The 19065-nt window shown below is 39.8% G+C and overlaps 1 protein-coding gene and 1 long non-coding RNA gene across 7 annotated transcripts in view; one reads left to right on the forward strand and one right to left on the reverse strand.

Moving 5' to 3' along the window:
• cdkal1 (CDK5 regulatory subunit associated protein 1-like 1) overlaps positions 1-19065 on the forward strand; it is a 283565-nt gene that overhangs the window by 179135 nt on the left and 85365 nt on the right. For all 5 annotated transcript variants that reach the window (XM_046044868.1, XM_046044869.1, XM_046044870.1 and 2 more), the window contains one exon: positions 10465-10645. In XM_046044868.1, the coding sequence (XP_045900824.1) occupies positions 10465-10645 (181 nt within the window). The remainder of the gene's footprint in view (positions 1-10464; positions 10646-19065) is intronic.
• Positions 16870-18203, reverse strand: LOC123968249. Of its 2 annotated transcripts, none has more exons than XR_006824421.1 (2): positions 18105-18203; positions 16870-17056 (listed from the first exon to the last, which is right to left on the reverse strand). It is a non-coding gene; the product is annotated as an uncharacterized LOC123968249 (long non-coding RNA). The 2 variants fall into 2 exon arrangements; XR_006824420.1 differs by lacking the exon at positions 18105-18203 and adding an exon at positions 17143-17380.

Below are 19065 nucleotides of genomic sequence, written 5' to 3' on the forward strand. Positions count from 1 at the left end.
TATATGTGTGTGTATATATGTATGTGTGTATATATATATATATATGTGTGTATATATATATATATATGTGTGTATATATATATATGTATGTGTGTATATATATATATGTGTGTATGTGTGTATATATATATATATGTGTGTATATATATATGTGTATGTGTATGTGTGTATATATATATATGTGTGTGTATATATATATATATGTATATATATATATGTATATGTGTGTATATATATATATATATATATATATATATATATATATATATATATATATATATATATATATGTATATATATATATATATATATATATATATATATATATATATATATATGTGTATATATATATATGTGTGTGTATATATATATATATATGTATTGAGTACAGACAAACCCCAAAAAGCTATAGTGTAGGAAATATGACTGAGTACTATAATAAAATGTTTTATTAAGTTGAGGTAACTTTGGAAATAAATATTTTCTCGAGCTTAAAATTCCTACAGATTTTCCATTAGATGGCAGTGAAGTTGGCATTAAATTTCATCCTAGGTGGTATTAAAAAGGTCTTAAAAAGTCTTAAGTTTAACTTGGAGAATTCTGGGGGGACCCTGAAAATATTCCTCTTTTATCTAACTCCTCATTCTCTTAGTCCTGCACTAGGGTCTACTAGCCTAGACATACGTAACACAGTTAAAAACAAAGTGTTGGTAATAATAACTTGCTGAGCGCTTTCTCTCTCTCTCGCTCTCTCTCTCACACACATACACACACAGACATTAATGAGCCACTGTGATCTCTCCCCCATCGGATTCTCCCTCACTCATGTCACAGCCAGAACTTCTTGGGCTTGTATCCTTCTTTTGCTGTTCTGCTTATATTTATCAAATATGTAGCTGTAGCTCGTGACAGCCAGCTTATCAACAGACCTTTAAACAATCGGCAAAACACGACGGCTGTATTGACCCACCCCACTACCCCACCCTGACGGTGGCAGCAAAGCTGCGATTAATCGCTGTTAATTACCATCTAAGCTTCAAAGCTCAAAAATGACATTCGGGCCAGCCCTATTAATAGTTTATATTTATCAATTAACAAAATACAAAGTAAGTGAACAGAAGAAAAAAACCTTCAAAACAGCATCAGTTGTTCGTGGTACACTTGCACATAGTTTTTTAAGGAACCCGGTAGGTAGGTTGGCCCAAACATCTTGGAGAACTACCGACAGCCCTTCTGTGGATTTAGGCAGCCTCAGTTGCTTCTTTCTCTTCATGTAATCTCAGACAGACTCGATGATGTTGAGATCAGGGCTCTGTGGGGGCATCTTGCTGAAGATAGTTCTTAATGACTTTTACTGTGTGCTTGAAAGCATTCTTACGTTACAGCATTTTTTCCACACCTGCCTAAAGATTTTGCACAGCGCTGTGTCTACATATATATGTAGTGTGTATGTGTGTAAATATAAAAGTGTGTGTGTGTGGATGGATTTGTGGTATATGTGCACTCTTATTACTCCTCCCTCAGACTAATGAAATGTGTGTGTGTGTGTGTGTGTTCTCATTATCCTTCTCCAAGCCTAATGAAGTATGTGTGAGTCTGCCTGTGTAAGTGTGTGTGTTAAACTGAACTGCAGTTCTGCTCTGCTGTGTTCAGGCTGTTTCATTAAATGATAAAGTTTACTGATGACTCCAGTGGGATCATTATTTACTTGGCTCTCCGTTCATTCCACAGCAGCCACCTCAATCCTTACAAATGACCTGCTACATAGAAAGACAGAGGTTATTTTACACTGCAGGTTTAGAGACAAATGACTTGATATTCACTTAGTGGACTAATGGCATAGCCAACGTGTTTACACACCTTATTTGGACTTTCATCCAATATGAGTTGGTTTCCTATTGGAAAAACCACAGCCCAGACATGCACAACACATTTCTGATGGCTTTTTTTGACAAATATTTTAAACTGAATTTCATCTGTCCCCATTACCAGGAAATGATGATTAAGGGACAAAGATGATAAAGTATGACGCTATGAACAAGACTGTTAACTCAAGAGCACTGTCACGTCTCAGTGCATTCAGTATAGCCCTGCCTGCTCGAGTGTTTGTGCATGTGTAGGGTTTTCACCTAAGTGAAATGAAAATCATTCCACACTCCACTTTCTAAACCCACAACAAGACTGAGAGTAAGCAAGGATTTAAGGAAAGAATGAGCTAGGGATGCAGGTTGAGTAAGTCTTTCTGACAGTTTGACATCTCCTCTCAGGCCAACTGAAGTCATCACCTGTCTCATTCTGTCTCTCAGCCAATCATTTGTCTGTCACCTCGCCAATCTGCTCAAGCATTCTACAGTCAGCTTTTGCATCTTTTGGATCCTTCAGCTGTTGAATCATTTTACAGCAAAATGCCAGAATGCAACTACCAACTTGTCTTACATACACCCTGCATTACTTGGTGCTTTTGAGCTATTTTTTTAATATAAGGAGATTAACACATTTCATCACTGTCCTTGGAATTGGACTTGAAATGCCTGTTTTGATCAAATTTTTCAGACACAGCGTCTTGCGCACTGAGGAACAGATTGAATTAGGCAACAACATGTTCTCCATTCAATTCTATTGCCAGATGTTATCAGGTTTTTAGGTCACGGTATTATTAAGGTATCCATAGTCATTTTACAGTCATTGATTAGAGCCACAGTGAGAACCATTGTTTGGCTTTACATGTTGAAACTGTCTGAAATTCTCCTCTTATCTGGTTATTTACCAGGCACCTCCTCAGCCATCTGAGTCTATACAGTCCCTTCCTTCATCCTTAATGGTGGGAGTGGTTGAGGAAAGTGAGTGATAACCAAGCAGACCTCTTTCCCTCTCTCTCTGTCTCTGTAAATTGAGCTGCTACACGACAGTGCCATTACCTCCAGCTGCCACTGCTAAATCAAACACTTAAGTGTCTGACTGATTTCTCACACTCCTCACAAGTGTCCTTATTCTTTCCCCCTTTCTTAGGTTTCTTCGGTCTCCCCTTTAGGAAGAAATCATTTTCTGCAAGATATATAATACTATGTGCATGAAATGTTTTTTCTTTTAGTTTACATAATAATGAAATACATACACAAAAGTATAGCAATATCAAAGCAAAAACATTTAGAATGAAAAACAATTTTTAAAAAACACTTCAATGAGGGTGGAAAACCACACCTGTAGAAACTAAAGAGAAAATCAAGAGAAAATCAAGATGACAAAGAAAGAAAGAACAGACCTGTGTAACATGATGCAAATGACAACTGTTTATTAAACTTCCCTGACAATTTGCCATTAAATGTTTTTCAGGCAGCAGTCATGATCAGCGTAAAACATATGACATGATGTGCATGTTCTTGAGGTGGTGATCACATCTTCAGGAGAAGTTTAATCTCAGTAAATCGCTGCAATCTAAGGTACAAATGACCTTTAAAACTGTGCTGTTATGTATATTGTGTATTGGAGAGGGATTTGATGAGGTACACAATTCAGCTTGATGGCAGATGTCTTTTTTTTCCCCATTATTACAGTATTTCACAGACTCTGGTCAAGTTCATTTTGCAAGACATCTGTTGAATAGATGATCACTGACAAGTATATTAAGTGTAGTAAGTAAAGTAAAGAGTTGAAAGTCCCTGAGTAATTGGCAGCGTTTTGAAGAACCGTAACTATTGCAGCAACCACATTGTGCTACTTCACAGTTCACAGAGGGAATTGCATTAGTCATTGAAAAATGGGCTTTCTCATTTTACATTTCGACAATGTAACAAGGGACAGTCTGGCAAAGTGTCTAATATTTTCTTTGTTACAATTTACTTACAGGGATACATGGTAACATTGAGCCAGATGAATGCACTTAAGGTGATAGTCAGAAAAACAACTATGGTTTTACAATTCAGATGGGAGGTCAAAGAGATGATGTAACTTGCTCCAGCCAAAGACTGAATAAAAGAAGAGGATGTAGTCACCGGGACGTCACCAATTGGTTTGTGGACTTCCGTTTTCACGCCTCGAGTTTGGCATTTTGGCCATCTTGATTTTTTGAAACCAGGCACCGAAACATGACTATATTTGGACAAGACGGTGGTGGTAGCTAGCTTGGTTAGCAAGGTGCATCCGAAATTCCTGTTAACTGTGATTTTAACCAGGATGCTATTTTTGGTTTTGGCTAAAATGTACTTAATGAAAAACTAATCCTAATAAGCTTTTTAAACAGCACTGGTTAAATGTACACAGTGCAGCGGATACCAGTCGCCTCTAGCCTGATTGACAGGTCGGCATGTTAGCAACTTGTCGATCACAAGGTAGGCCCTAAAGCATATCTTGCACTATTGTACTATTTTCCTCTAAATGGGACCATCATTTACTAAATGAACATCATGCTGTATTGAAGAAGACTTGAAAATAGCGATTGAGATTGAGAACTCATTATGACAGTGTTTACTGAGATAATAAATCAAGTGGGAAGTAGGGTCATTTGACAAATATTTTGCTTTTCAGACCTGGAGGTTCATGCTTGGTTTCAACTTTTTGTGGTGTCAGGAGATGACCTGGAACGTTTACAGATGGCTCTTCTGAGAACATCCACTGTGAAAACGTCACCACTCATCCTCACTTGAGCATTGTTTATGTCTGACTGGAGTGTAATTTTCACACAATATGTTGTTGTTCTATAACCTTCAAACTCAGTCCTCACAGAATTTGTTTTCACTCTCATCCCAGCTGCTGCTTTCTCCCTCCGTCACACACTCTTACATTACAGTAAAGCCTTCAGATTACACGTTAATGTGATTATGTTAGCAGTTGGGTTTCCTCAAGACTACAGCTTTCCAAACTTTATTTTACATTTGATGAAAATATCTCCCCATGGCCATCTCTTTCCCCATCTTCATCTTATTCTCCCTCTTCTCATCGCCCTGCCAGTCTTTCCCTTCACTGTCCGTCTCCTACGCTACAGCGGCCCCAGTGTGCCACACATTATCATTTCATAGAACACACACACACACACACACACACACACACACACACACACACACACACACACTGCAGCACAGATGGGTAGCATGGTCTCTTTCTGACAGATGAATAGGTAAATATTTACCTTCCCAGATGGTCTCTCATCCTTCCATACCTCCACCCATCGCCTTCCTCTCCACACCTCCACACCACACTCATCTTTATTTTCCAGTGGTCTCACCTTCATCTTATCATGGGGGCCGCTCACAGGCATCTGTTGTGCAAACACGCTTCCATACACACGCACATATTTTGAATATATGATGAAGAGGATGGCTGTATGTATACGGAAACTCATATGTACGTGTGAGGGCCTCCGCAAACAAAGAGTTGATAATAATTTTGCTGAAGACAATGGTGTGTTTTATGAAGCTTAATTCAGCCCATTGAGGCAGCTGGCTGTGTGCTTATCTCGAGTTTTAATATAAAGACTTTAGTCTCATATGAACACATTATCGCTGTGTAAATGCTAACTCTGACTGCAAGCGCTCTATGGCTAATAGAGGCTACTGTCTTCAGGGATGTGATCTCTGCCTCCATGGAGTAGGGGGAGAAATGACAGGAGCAAAGCACACACACACACTTATTTTCCTGCCTTATTATCTCTTTTGATTTAGGGGCTTCAGGGGCTGTAGTCTGTGTTTATTCTGAAGTAGCTTCAGGAAACCCAGCGTTAGTCATGAAGTTAGCGACTGACTGCTTGCTGTCCTCCTCCTTTCTTTCATCATGCAGACATGTACATAACATGGTATTCGTTTGCTTTCCATTAAAACAGATCATTCATAGTATTAGTCATTGTCAAACAGAAGTAATTGCATGTAGCTTAAATAAACAAGCATTTAGCATGCATTCAAAGATGCTTTTTAAAGAGGCAATAAGGGTGATGAGCATTGGGGAATTTGATTTAAATTCTTCATTTAACTGCTGCCTGGTATAAAATGTTGAGCCTCATTTTTCTATACATACCTGTTCATCACAGTGTCTTAAATACATTTTTTTTATTTTGATGAAACTTGACAAACTGTGATGCCCCTCTTTTTCTTTTCTTTTATATCCAACATGAGTCTTAATTCCTGCTCTTAATTTTGTCTTCTTTAGCTGTATTCTAAGGGCTATGGAAGCCCTAAGCGGCCATTCATTCAAATATTTTTTTCCTCCGTTGTCCCGTGATAACAAGATAATTATCTCATGATATCGGTAACAAAACACTAGTGTGATACAGGGGACGGCAGGTGCGTTTCTTAAGGATAATTTCACAAAAGCTGTCAGTGTCACTGGTTATCTCAGTTGGTAGAGCACAGGACTTGCAGTCAAAAGTCTTATGTGTTCGATCCCCACTTTTGACTTTTTTTTTTTCTTCCTTTGTGTTTTTTTTTTTTTTTTATGATCCTCTTCAACAAAGTTCTTCTGAAGGGGTTCAGGGCAATTCAGTCACACACACGGCTATTTCAGAGGTTCCGAAATAGCCGTCAGGAAATGTTTAAATGGATTCCCCTGAATGAGAAGGCAGGAATTTCCTCTGCCTGGATATGATGGGGAAATGAAAAGTCCAAAGGTTGATGGTTGTGGACCAATTGCAGCACACATTCCAGCACATGCTTTATTGTGAGCATGTGAAATGGTTTATTCATAAGAACTCTGTTGAAGATGATCATAAAAAAAAAGATAGAAAAGAAAAAAAAAATTCTCCATAGTGAGGATCGAACGCGCACCCTTTGACTGCAAGTCCTGTGCTCTAACTGAGTTGACAAGTGACACTGAAATTGATTCTGAAATTGCTTTAACAAACACACTTGCCTTCACTTATCTCGAGATCATGAGTAAAATGATACCGTTATCACGGGAAAACAACATTCATTATCTTGAGAAAATTATCCTGCTATCCTGAAAATGGAGGAGAAAAAAAAGATTTGAATAGATGGCCGCTTAGGGTTTCCATAAAGGGCTGTATGATGCCACTTATTTTTCTTTTCTCTTTGTTTTTTGGTGAAGAACACTTTCTCTGGTAGCATTCTCTTCTCATTACTAATCGTTGTTAACTCTTTCTCTGGGCTTGACATAGCAGATAATATCACATTTGATAGATCCCTTTCTGCTCTGTCTCTATTTATCTCCTTTCCACACACTGGGGTCAGTGTTTTTTGTTACTCTGCATCTAGTTCTCTCAGTATACTGGTTAGATAACTAATATATCCCTTTTAAAACCTATGTGTATTATCAGATGTGTCTTGGTTTAATGTGACAATGCCCCACATGCAGATGGTCTGCTGTATTCAAACAGGAATTTGCATATATCTTTCTAGTAGTTGCAGTCAAATCTCTGTTTGAGCTATACTTCACATTGGATTGGAACAATGAAGACGTTTTAGAGATTAAAAACAAAATTGATATCAAAATGTGATCTGATAGAAGTAGGATAGATTGGGACAACCAGATCTCATCAACTGTTAATATGATATCTATTACTCTGACAAAAGTTCATATCAGATTAGACATTCAAACCTTTTTCTCAGTTGTAAAGTTTTAACAATAGCCCCTCTTTCTGCATCAGTTTAATTGAAAGCAAGTTGAGCTGACACCTAATCTGTCATCTTTTTTTTGATTTTCTCCTTTTCTGTCCCCGTATCTACCTCTTTGTTTCCCGCACACTCTTTTTCGGAAAGGTGAACAATAACAAGATACAATTCTCCTCTCTCATTTTAACAAGGAGAGTATCCGTGTGGTTCTTGTTCATTAGTATCACAGATCACACCTCCATCACCCTTAGATCTGGGAGAGACAGAGGTGTCAAAATGACAGTGTGTGTGCATGTTATTTTTTTTCCTTCTCAGCCTCCACCTTAGGATAATCCAAGAAGCCAATTCACACCAGTCTCTCTCCTTGCTCTTTCTCTCAGTATTCTATCTCCATGTGTTACTTTGCACCCCTGGCCTGAATTGCACATTTCTTTCAGCAGTGGTGTAAATTTTCTCAGTACTGCTGCAAGAATGAAAAGGACACACTGGCTACCTACAATGTATACCGCCTCACCACCACTACCACCAAAGGACCATAGCAAATTGGATATACAAGCCTTGGGGAGATGCAAAAGACACAGTTATCAATTGGGGCCAGAAAAGAAATGTGCTTGTTTGTTCGCATTGCTAATTTTATTTACCTTCCCTCCCACTGTCACTAATGAAATAGCTTGGGGGAGCGTATTATAGATATTTTATACTCTTGTGACAAGGGAATTAAATAGCAATAAATAATTTCAGTTTATTCAAACTTTCCCTTTATCCCTGAAGAATGTTTTTTGCTGTTAGACCCCATAGGCAGCACAACATTTCTCAATTGTGGCTCCTGGACTAAACCCGCCTGCCTACAAAAACAATTACTTAACTGATGACCATAATGTGCATACACAACGACACAGTAAGGTACCCTGGCTCCATAAAATGAACTATATCTTTCCATTTTCCGAAGGCTTTTCTTGATTAATTATTGTAGAAAGCCTACAGGATTCAAATAGTCCTTTGTTTACCTAACAAAGTAAAGGATTTAAACCATGTATTTTGTGTTAAATACTCAGGGGTTTTAGAACCACTGCTTGGGGGTACATTTTAATCACAAATAAAGAATTATTCATTAATTCATGCGTTTAACCATTCCATGCTAAGTTTAGTTTTTAATTACTATTTAGTTTTACTTTTCCGTAAGGGTACTTGTCAGGCAGATCTGAGAGGTCAAGGATGCCTGTGCCTGCAGGCCATTGGTTAATATTAATGACAGCCAATTGGAACTCATCAATAGGTCAGAGGTTATCATGCGGTTGCAGATGCAAGAAGTTAATGTAATTAAAGATGCATCATGTTGTCGATTGCAGAGAAAAAGTCTTTTCCACTCTTTTCTTAATGTCTCTTTTGGGCTGTCTCTCTCCATCGGTCTGCCGTGTATACTTATGTGTGTTTGTTTCTTTTCTGAAAACGTACAGTTTTGAATGATTTTCAGCAAGAGATACAATAATCTGCATGTTCTTATTTCGTTCCTATCTCTTGTTTTGTGTAAGCACATTTTCAGCCAGATGCTTATCTGTAGCTGGCAACATATACAGTTTAGAAATTACAACATCAAGGATGAGATGCTTAAAAACGTTGCTTGTTTAAAAAGGAGTGAGAGAGAGGAGCGGCAAGAATAAAGATAAAATGAAGGTGTGAATAGAAAGGAGCAAGCCAAAATTACCAGGGGATTGATAGTTTACGCAGTCACTATGGTATTACTCTTCCATTCCAAGATTTTTCAAAGGACATACTGGGTTCTTTTAGCGGACTGCTTGCCATAAAACACATTGCACATTACATTAAACGGCTGCAGTGTCTCACCTATTCCACTGCATCTAGATGTTTGATGTTAGAAACCTTTTAATCAATAGCTTGGCTCACTTGTATTAAGAATGATTCCCAATTATTTTTGGATTTTATAACATTCCCAGTCTGTCTTTAACGAGAAAAAAGGCCACTCTAGCAAATAACTACATCCTCGAAAAAACAGGCAATTGGAAAGCCAGCTTCCACAAATAATGTGGACTCTGCTTGGAGCAACATTATGAATTAAATAATGTTTCCTGTAGAATTCTCATATTGCTACCTGAGCCATTTTTGCTCATTTACTGCTTCATTAGCCATTGGGAATGATGTGAAAAGCCTTTGGGATCAAGCCCAATCATTACAACCGTATGCCAACATGTCAAAACACTCTCACTGTAGAGATGCATGGTGTTCTGACCGACAGCAATGACTTTGAGTTCTTTTAAAAGCCTTCTCACTGCTGTCAGTACAAACAAAACACATAGAACTAATCATTGCATCAATTCCCACACTCTACTGGCTATGATTAATCCAATGAGGCAGCAGGTCAATAATCAATAGCTAACGATTGGCAGCAGAATTTGCTAATCAGGATTTGATTGGCTGAATAAGTCCAGGAGGCAGAGGATTTAGCCTTTTTTTAATGCTGTGGTGCTTGCACATTTTTTGTCTGGAATACAGGATGTTGACCTCCATGATGCTCCTCGATTAAATAATGAATACATGAAAATATGTTATGTGGCGTTAGCTACATAACAATTACAATTATATTATAAAAATACATGAGCCGTTGGCACTAACAGACTGAACTGGAGTTGGAGCCAAATGCTATAGAATAGCTTCATGGTTGTTTATCCCTCTGATAACATTATTTAGTTTCAGTGGTCATTTTTATCCAGGGAAGGTCAAAGGATCATGCTTGCTATTTCTTTGCAACGTCAGACGTTAAGCGGAAGTTAAGTTAAGTGCCTGTCTAAATGGCACCTCAATACGAGTTGTCTTTAAAAATTATTTTAGAACCGGGAAATAACAAAAACTTTGATATATGGCCTAAAAGATTCTCTTGGTCTCTCTTTTAGGGTCCCAGGTGTAACCATTGCTACAGATATAATCTGTGGTTTTCCTGGCGAGACGGATGAAGACTTCCAAGAAACAGTAGACTTGGTGAAACTCTACCGATTCCCAAGTCTCTTCATCAACCAGTTCTACCCCAGGCCCGGTACACCTGCCGCCAAGATGGAGCAAGTACCAGCACAAGTGGTATGTGTGGACAAGGAAACGGAGATTCCTTTACTACTAGTCATCTGACATACCAACATAAAGTTTATTATTATATCTGATTTGGGCTAAATATGGCTGCTCATGTGTGAAAGAGATGTGGCCACATTGGTAGCACAGTTTACTTTACCTTTAGACACAAGTTACAAAATCCAGTATCTCCAGCTTATTACTTTAGTACCTTTAGTGCAAGGCTGTAAATTATGCAAAGCAGAAAACATGACCTGAATAAGAGCGTTGTTATCCAGACACAGTATATACATGCACACTTAGCTGGTGCACCAGACTGTCTTTCTTCTGCTTTCTTTGGTTGCTTTGGTAAGATGCTTCTTTCTTTTTTTTTTTTACATGTCTGTTGCAGAATAATGTGTCAAAGCCTTTTTCCTTCTTTTTAAATAGCCATTGCAAAGTGATTAATAAAACTGTACTGTGTGTGTGTGTGTGTGTGTGTAATGCAGGGGGGGATCTACAATATTTAGTTTAAAAACATATTATTTAAAATATTTAAAAAGTGAACGATTAACCAAATTAAATCTTGAAATATAACAGGAGCTGTTTTTTTATGAGCGGTAATACTTTGTTATTGTAGGTAAAACCATTTGTACTGACATTGTGTGTACATGCTGTTTGTGTGTGCATATATTGTTAGTGAACACACTAATTTGCATGCAAGTGTATTAAGGAAACACAGGCAGGCCTCCTGTCATCTGAAAATGTAAAAGCCTGTCCCAGTTCTGTCATGACTTGTGTATGAATTTTAATATTATATACTCTTGAAAAACGTGTAGATGTGCGTGTGTGTGTGTGTGTTTGGATTTCCTAGTCCCAGTTACAAAGTTGTTGGAGTGGAGAACACCTGGGAGGGACTGAGTTGGCAAGTGATTGTGATATGATAAGTCATGTCAAGTCAACATGTGTGAAGCAAAGCTGCAATATATGTTGTTCGAAAAATTTAAAGATTATTTCAAGGCAGAATTTTAAAGTATTCTTCCCTTGACTTCAACAAGTCAGAGGTGTATTTGAGCCAAGATCGAAAGGCCATTAGCAGAGTAACTGCAACAAATTGTCTCATGGTGTTGCAGCTTCATTTGGACCTCTTATTGTTCTCTGTATAATCACTCAACTCCTGACAGATACTCTTTCTCTTTGTCTTTCTCTCTAAATCTGCTGCCAAATGAAAGAAATAGCGGCTAATGAAGCCATAATTGTTAGGAAAGATGTGCATAAACGAGAGAGTAAAATTGAACACATCACTATCAGCAGCCCTTGACCTTTTGCCACACAGGTTTCTCAGCTGCATCACTGTTGTGACAGAGCCACATTCATCTATAAAAATGTAAAAAGAAAATTAACAAATAAAAATAAATGCTTCTGAACATTTATACTCTCTATAGCCCCTGCAGTGTAACTTTACATGTGCTTAATGCTCATTATGTTCATTATGCTCATCTTTTACCATGGATTGATGCACAATTATACATACATATTTTGGTTAAATAAAGTTACACTAACTGGCCACTTTATTAGGTACACCTGTTCAGTTTCTTGTTAAAAAAAGTAGCTAGTCAACCAATCACATGGCAGCAAGTCAATGCATTTAAACATGTTGACATGGTCAAGACAACTTGCTGAAGTTCAAACCGAGCGTCAGAATGGGGGAAAAAAGGTTGTTAAGTAAATATCCAGTGAGCGACAGTTGTGTGGACGAAAATGCCTTGTTGAGGTCAGAGGAGAATGGGCAGACCGGTTTGAGATGACAAAAAGGCAACAGTAACTCAAATAACCACTTGTTACAACCAAGGTATGCAGAATACTATCTATAAACGCACAACATGTTGAACCTTAAAGCAGATGTGCTACAGCAGCAGAAGACCACACCGGGTGCAGCTCCTGTCAGCTAAGAATAGGAAACTGAGGCTACAATTTGCACAGGCTCACCAAAATTGGACAATAGAAGATTGGAAAAATGTTGCCTGATCTGATGAGACTCAATTTCAGCTGCTACATTCATATGTTAGGGTCAGAATTTGGCGTAAACCACATGAAAGCATAGATCCATTCTGCCTTCTATTAAGGGTTTAGGCTGGGATGTGGTGGAACGGGAGATATGCATCATGTATGTGCAGCCAGCAAATCTGCAGCATCATCTATCATGTCACTTTGACATGTCTTTGAGGACTGTTTCCAATACCTTATTGAAAGTATGCCACAAAGAATTAAAGCAGTTATGAAGGAAAAAGGGGTCTAACCCGGTACTAGCAAGGTGTACCTAACTAAATGGCCAGTGAGTGTATGTTCTTGTTTAATTATTTCACTGCTTATTCATCACTCAGCTTGGTACTTTTTCATTGGCCAATCCACTCAAAGTAGGCCCATATATAGTTGCTTATTTACATTATTACTTACATCCACATGTTGCATTATTGTATTAAGTTATCTAAATATGAGCATCCTGTTCCCAAAGAAGGAAGCAAAAAACATCTCGCATTGAGTCTTGGGCCTGAAATGTTCTTCTTTGACCTTTTTCCCTTTAGTTTGACCTCCTACATTATGCTATATGCTATACTATGTGTCAGATCTCTTCTTGCATTGCACCCTCTCACTCTTTACCATCAAAGTGTTGACACATCTCTTTCAAGTAGAACATCTTCATAAGTCATTCTCTTTTTCCCTCCTCCCCCAACTCTCTCTATTCTCTGAGGAGAAGCTGAGTGTGTCTTCGAGGGATCAATCCCCAGACAACCACATCACTGCTTCTGTTCTTCTCATCTTTTCCCCCCTCTCCTCTTTTTCTCCTCCATCTGTGTCCGGCCTTTATTGTTAGCAGTTGGATGTCAGCGTGTACCTATACGATTTCATTCCACAGGCAACTGTTTATTTAATGAATATGAGCATCCTACTAAATCACAGATTAAGCATTGTGAATTGTCTGAAATGCACAGCAAAGGGGTGGCTCGCTTCACTTGGGCAATTGTTTTAGAATATGATAAAAATTAGAATAAGATCTGTGTTTACACTGTCACCCTGCATTTGGTATTTTCACTGGTCTCCTTAATGTTTAAATTTGAGTTATCTGTGCCCGATAGAAAATAGTGAAAGTTGAGAGAGAGAGTCAGAATAATACGTTAAGGTCCCTGTAAGCAGTACACCTGCTTCGGTGGTTAAAGCTGCACACTACATTACATCATCAGTCAACATGCACCTGTTCTTACACACACATATACACACGCATACAGACAGACACACACTCAGCAAGTGGTGGCAGCTAGGCGATGTCTAGGCCATGTAGGGTCAGTCATTAATAAAGTGCACCAGATGGTTTGTCTGGAACACAACTGTGTTGAATAGCCACGGGAGGGATGGATGGAGAACTAGATGCAGGAGGAAGCAGAGACAGAGGGAGAGAAGGTAAGGAAGGATTTAGGTTGGGAAGGAAGGCTAAAAGGGAAAGGGAGATGGATGAAGGTAACAAAGTTAGACAGAAAGGAAAGGCTACAGGGACATGTCCATTGTGAGACCTAAAGAGGCCCCACCCCCCTTAGAAATGTAATTAGCCACTTTGAGTGCTCACTTACTAGATGTGGCAGCTGATGAGCAAGTCAACATTTGGCTGTGAAGCTGGTCCGCTGTCTGCTGTTTACATTAATGTAGCACATTCTGCCTTTTAAAAGCAAGTGCAGATATTCACCTTTTATTTTTTATCAGTATGGGACACAGGCTTGACTTTGTTTGTTTTCAGTGATTTAGTTTTCTTCAATTTACTTTATCTTGCGGGACAGATGATGTAAGGTGGTTTGGGACTTTAAAGCAGATAGGTGAAGGTGTGTAGTGTAGGGTCATTGCACGATTGGAACACGTCCAGAGGTGGCATCTAGTGATGCAATCACTAGGAAGTGGTTAGGCATATATCCACAGGATCTAGAGTCTTGACAGCAGTGGACTCTCTGTATAATGAGATGGTAAAGTGAACTGTCAAAACACAATAACACAAGGACCATGTGTACACCCCAAATGTGGCATTTGGGGTGTACACTTGTTATTTGACCACCTATAATTGGCTGGTGAAGTAGCAACAAAACACTCTTCCTAAAGTGTGTAAAAATGAAACATGAAAACCTGCTAGTATATTAGTATTAATTAGTGCTGTCTCCGACTAAGGATTTACATAGTTGAATCAGAATCCTTCCTAAAGTCGACTGATAGTCGAATCGTGTGGTTTTTTTCCTCTCCCTCCCTCTCTCTCTCTCGCCTGCCATTCACCAGTCTTGTGCCTAATTTTGCTTGCATGCATGGCATGCTGCCAACAACAACATGCACGTCATGGTTCCTCGTAGGTCTATTTCAAGTAGCTGGATGTTTAAAAATGATAAAATATTCTTTGTGTGGTCATCAACGGTGATCAACTGTCCAAAAGTCACTAACATTACACACACGCTACGCCTACACATGCGCACTGATGACCCAGGGTTAGGGTTACAATTTTGGATTTATTCACGCACTTTAAAAACATTTGTTTTTTCTTTTTACATGTTTATTTCAGAATCCGTTTTATTGCCAGGTATGTGTACACATACGAGGAATTTGACTCAGGATTGTACATTGCTCACGATGTGCTTACTTATACAATAATACCATAACACAATAATAAAATAATAATTAAATAAAATCAGATACAAACTGCAGAATAGACAACACTAATATACACACTATGAACAAAACAATATAGACATATTGACAAATAGTTCAGTGATCAGAGTGCAAAGGATGCAAGAGTAAACTATTCTCATTATGTACATGTTGATGGTGGATATGATATACAGGTACACATACATGTACACAGTGTGATGGAGCATAGTGCAAAGGATGCTGGAAAAAATAAATAAGACCTATGATCTTATGACCTGAGGTAGGTGTATTGGTATACAGTATATACAATATGACATAGTATGAACAGCACTGAAATAGTGAATAGTGGATAAATAAATAATAAGTGGTAACCAGTAAACAGGTGGCTGATTAGAGACAGAGTTACTGGGTTATTGCACAGGAATTGTTCCTGACACTGTGAGTCAGAAATCGGCTGTTCATCGGAGTGATGGCTTGTGGGAAGAAACTGTTCCTGAGTCTGTTTGTTTTGGCGTACAGTGCTCTGTAGCGCCTACCAGAGGGGAGGAGCTGGAACAGGTTGTGTCCGGGTTGAGATGGATCTGCAGTGATGTTTCCTGCCTGTTTCCTGACTCTGGAAATGTATAAGTCCTGAATGGAGGGCAGGTTGGCACAGATTATTTTTTCTGCAGTCCTGACTCTCCGTTGTAGTCTGTCCTTGTCCTTTTTGGTGGCAGATCCAAACCAGACAGTGATGGTCGCATCACTGTCTATGTAGAACTGGATCAGCAGCTCCTTAGGCAGGTTAAGCTTCCTGAGCTGACGCAGGAAGTACATCCTCTGCTGGGCCTTCTTGATGATGGTGTCAGTGTTGGGCTCCCACTTCAGGTCCTGGGATACAGTGGAACCCAGAAACCTGAATGATTCCACAGCAGACACAGGACTGTTGAGTATGGTGATGGGAGGCAGAGTGGGGGGGCTCCTCCTGAAGTCCACGGTCATCTCCACAGTTTTGAGCGTGTTAAGCTCCAGGTTGTTCTGACCGCACCAGAGAGCCAGCTGATCAACCTCCCGTCTGTAGGCCGACTCGTCACCGTCCCGGATGAGACCGATGACCGTTGTGTCGTCAGCGAACTTTAGGAGTTTGACAGATGGGTCCCCTGAGGTGCAGTCGTTGGTGTAGAGGGAGAAGAGCAGTGGGGAGAGCACACACCCATGGAGGGCGCCAGTGCTGATAGTCCGGGTGCTGGATGTGACGTTTCCTAGCCTCACCTTTATTTACAGCATTAAAGGGGCTATATGTAAGTTTGTGATTTTAATAAATAAAATTTTCGTTGCCTCATTGTCAAAAACTCACTTAGAAATGAAGCACACGCCTGTTTTCTCCATGTCTTGCATCAGCCACTATTCTGCTTTTAATGTGAGGTCTCCGGGTTGGTTTCAGCCCTGTGCGGCACTCCTGAGCCTCTCTCTGACTACAGCGACAACACGGCAGCTCACAACATGCAGTCCACTAACACCATAAAACAACTGGCTCATAGCAAAACACAGGAAATGTTATGGCAGACTAGGTGAACGGACTCGAGCGGACTCGGGACAGGTTTAAATCCAGAAATTTAAAGTTTATTGAAAAACGGGGTGTGAGAGAGGGCAGAGGGCAGACCAGGGAATGGAGACCAGCGAGTGGATTTCCAGGCGGGCAGTGAGCTGAGCGAGGCAGGGGCAGGATTTCCAGGCAGGCAGGGAGCTGGGTGAGGCAGTGGCAGAATCTCCAGGCAGGCAGTGATCCTGAGAACAGAGAGACAAGGTAAGTTGAACTCACAAGAAACAAACAGAATATACAACTCGAGAATTGTAGGCCGCAGCGCAAATACCACTGAGGTAAGCTGACGATCTGGCGACGAGTGAGGTGAAGAACCGGGTTGATATACTACAGAGTCTTGATTAGTGGAATGTGGATCAGGTGTCCAGGTGGACAGCCAGGCCCAGAGTGAGAAGCCACGCCCAGACAACACAGAGACAGACAGACTAACAGGAGACACAGGGAGGGAAGAGAACATAAACACAATGGGTCGGGGAGGAGAACTGCAGACTCATAACAGGAAAAGGTTTATGTGCTGAAGCCCATCAGACCAAACAGGTTCAGATGATGTCGAGTAAGAACAAAGTGAGCATTAGTAAAGCTGGAGAAACACGGAGAAAGTCACGTTAGCTCACCGGCTAACACCGAGCAGTTGTTAATGTTATCCGGTGCTAAGTTATATTGCTTTCCACATTACTTCACCAACTAACGAGACCCATATTACTATCCTGTGTACCACAGATATTATGTCAAAGTGTCAAAACCTGCAAGAAATGATGTAACGGTAAAAAGCAAGCATTTGTTTACTATCCTATAGTGATGCAGCTTCATAACGTTCAGTTTAGATTTATTGCCTTTTAGCGATACTCAGGTACACAGCTTCTCCACCTCTCAGTCGCTGTAACTAACATGACCTACGTAATATACAACCCAGAGGAAGAACCATCCACTGACACTGCAGTAAATGTACTTACTGCTGTCTTATTATTATAAAATGACACAATCTCGTTATAATGTTCAGCTCAGGTCACCACCCGTTTCGTTATCGTCCAATATATTTAGGTGTGCTGACATTTCTGAGCCTCCGGTGAAAGATACACAGATAGTAAAGATAGTTACTGAAAGCAGCAGGTGAGCTAACGATGTAGCACGTCGGCTAAATGCAGTAAATGTATCGTGATCATGTAACGAGCATGGATTAGTTCAACCTGCAGCTGATAAAACTATTACTGTAACGTTGCAGTAGGGGTTTACCTGAGTTTCCAGCATGTTGTGTGAAGCAGTCTCCCTTCCTGTCTGTAGCCGCTGTCCCTCTGCCTTTTTTCCGGGAGGATTGTGCTGATATGCGGCTCGCTGCGCTGAATGAAGTAACGTTATGGAGCCGGTGTTCTTACGATATATATGCTGCCTTGTCGAAAAATGCTACCGTAGCACAAATCGATAGCACAGTCTATGGTACCTTATGTGTTCCCTTTTCCAATCCCATAAAGTTATAACTCTCACAGTATTATGACATCTTCTGTTTTTTTCATCAACATCATTATAGGGGTAGCATATTTTGATAGACTAATATCCCCTATCAAATAATGCTCCCACTACAGCATCATTTTATATTGCACCACTACTCAGTCCGTGGGTACTAGGAGATGGGGAGCACGCTGAAATACTATATTATGTCATCTTAATTTCAGATATCAGGGGTAGCGTATTCTGATAATACTGTGCTGATTCTAATAATGATTTTTTGTTTTGATATTGCTGACGATCAGCCACTGTCTCAACGGCATGCCCAACAGCAAGGTTGCACAGATTTATTTGGCGTGGAAACAGACTACGCTTGTGGGTCATGCGCTGAACTGCTAAGTAGCACATCTCGATAGGTAGCATAAATCGACAGAACACCAGTGTTGCTCTGCCTCTGAGACGGGAACGTTGAAGTAACAGAGCCTGAACATTTCTATGTGAAAAGCCACAGCCTGCATGCTGGTGTTTCTGCGTTTATTGCAGAATTTCTGTAAGAAAGCAGTTATATTTCGGATTATGCTCGCTCATGAGTTCAAGCGAGCACGCGTACGAGCACACGCCTGGCTCTTAAAACTGCTAGTGGCCGCAGGAAACTCATATACATAATACCCCTTTAAACGTTGAAATGTGTATTGTAATAGGCTGTGTATTAAATTATTGGGAGAAAACTGGTAGTTCTATGTAAAATCAG

Source organism: Micropterus dolomieu, linkage group LG03 (genome assembly GCF_021292245.1).
Source record: "Micropterus dolomieu isolate WLL.071019.BEF.003 ecotype Adirondacks linkage group LG03, ASM2129224v1, whole genome shotgun sequence".
In the NCBI taxonomy this organism is placed as follows: Eukaryota; Metazoa; Chordata; class Actinopteri; order Centrarchiformes; family Centrarchidae; genus Micropterus; species Micropterus dolomieu.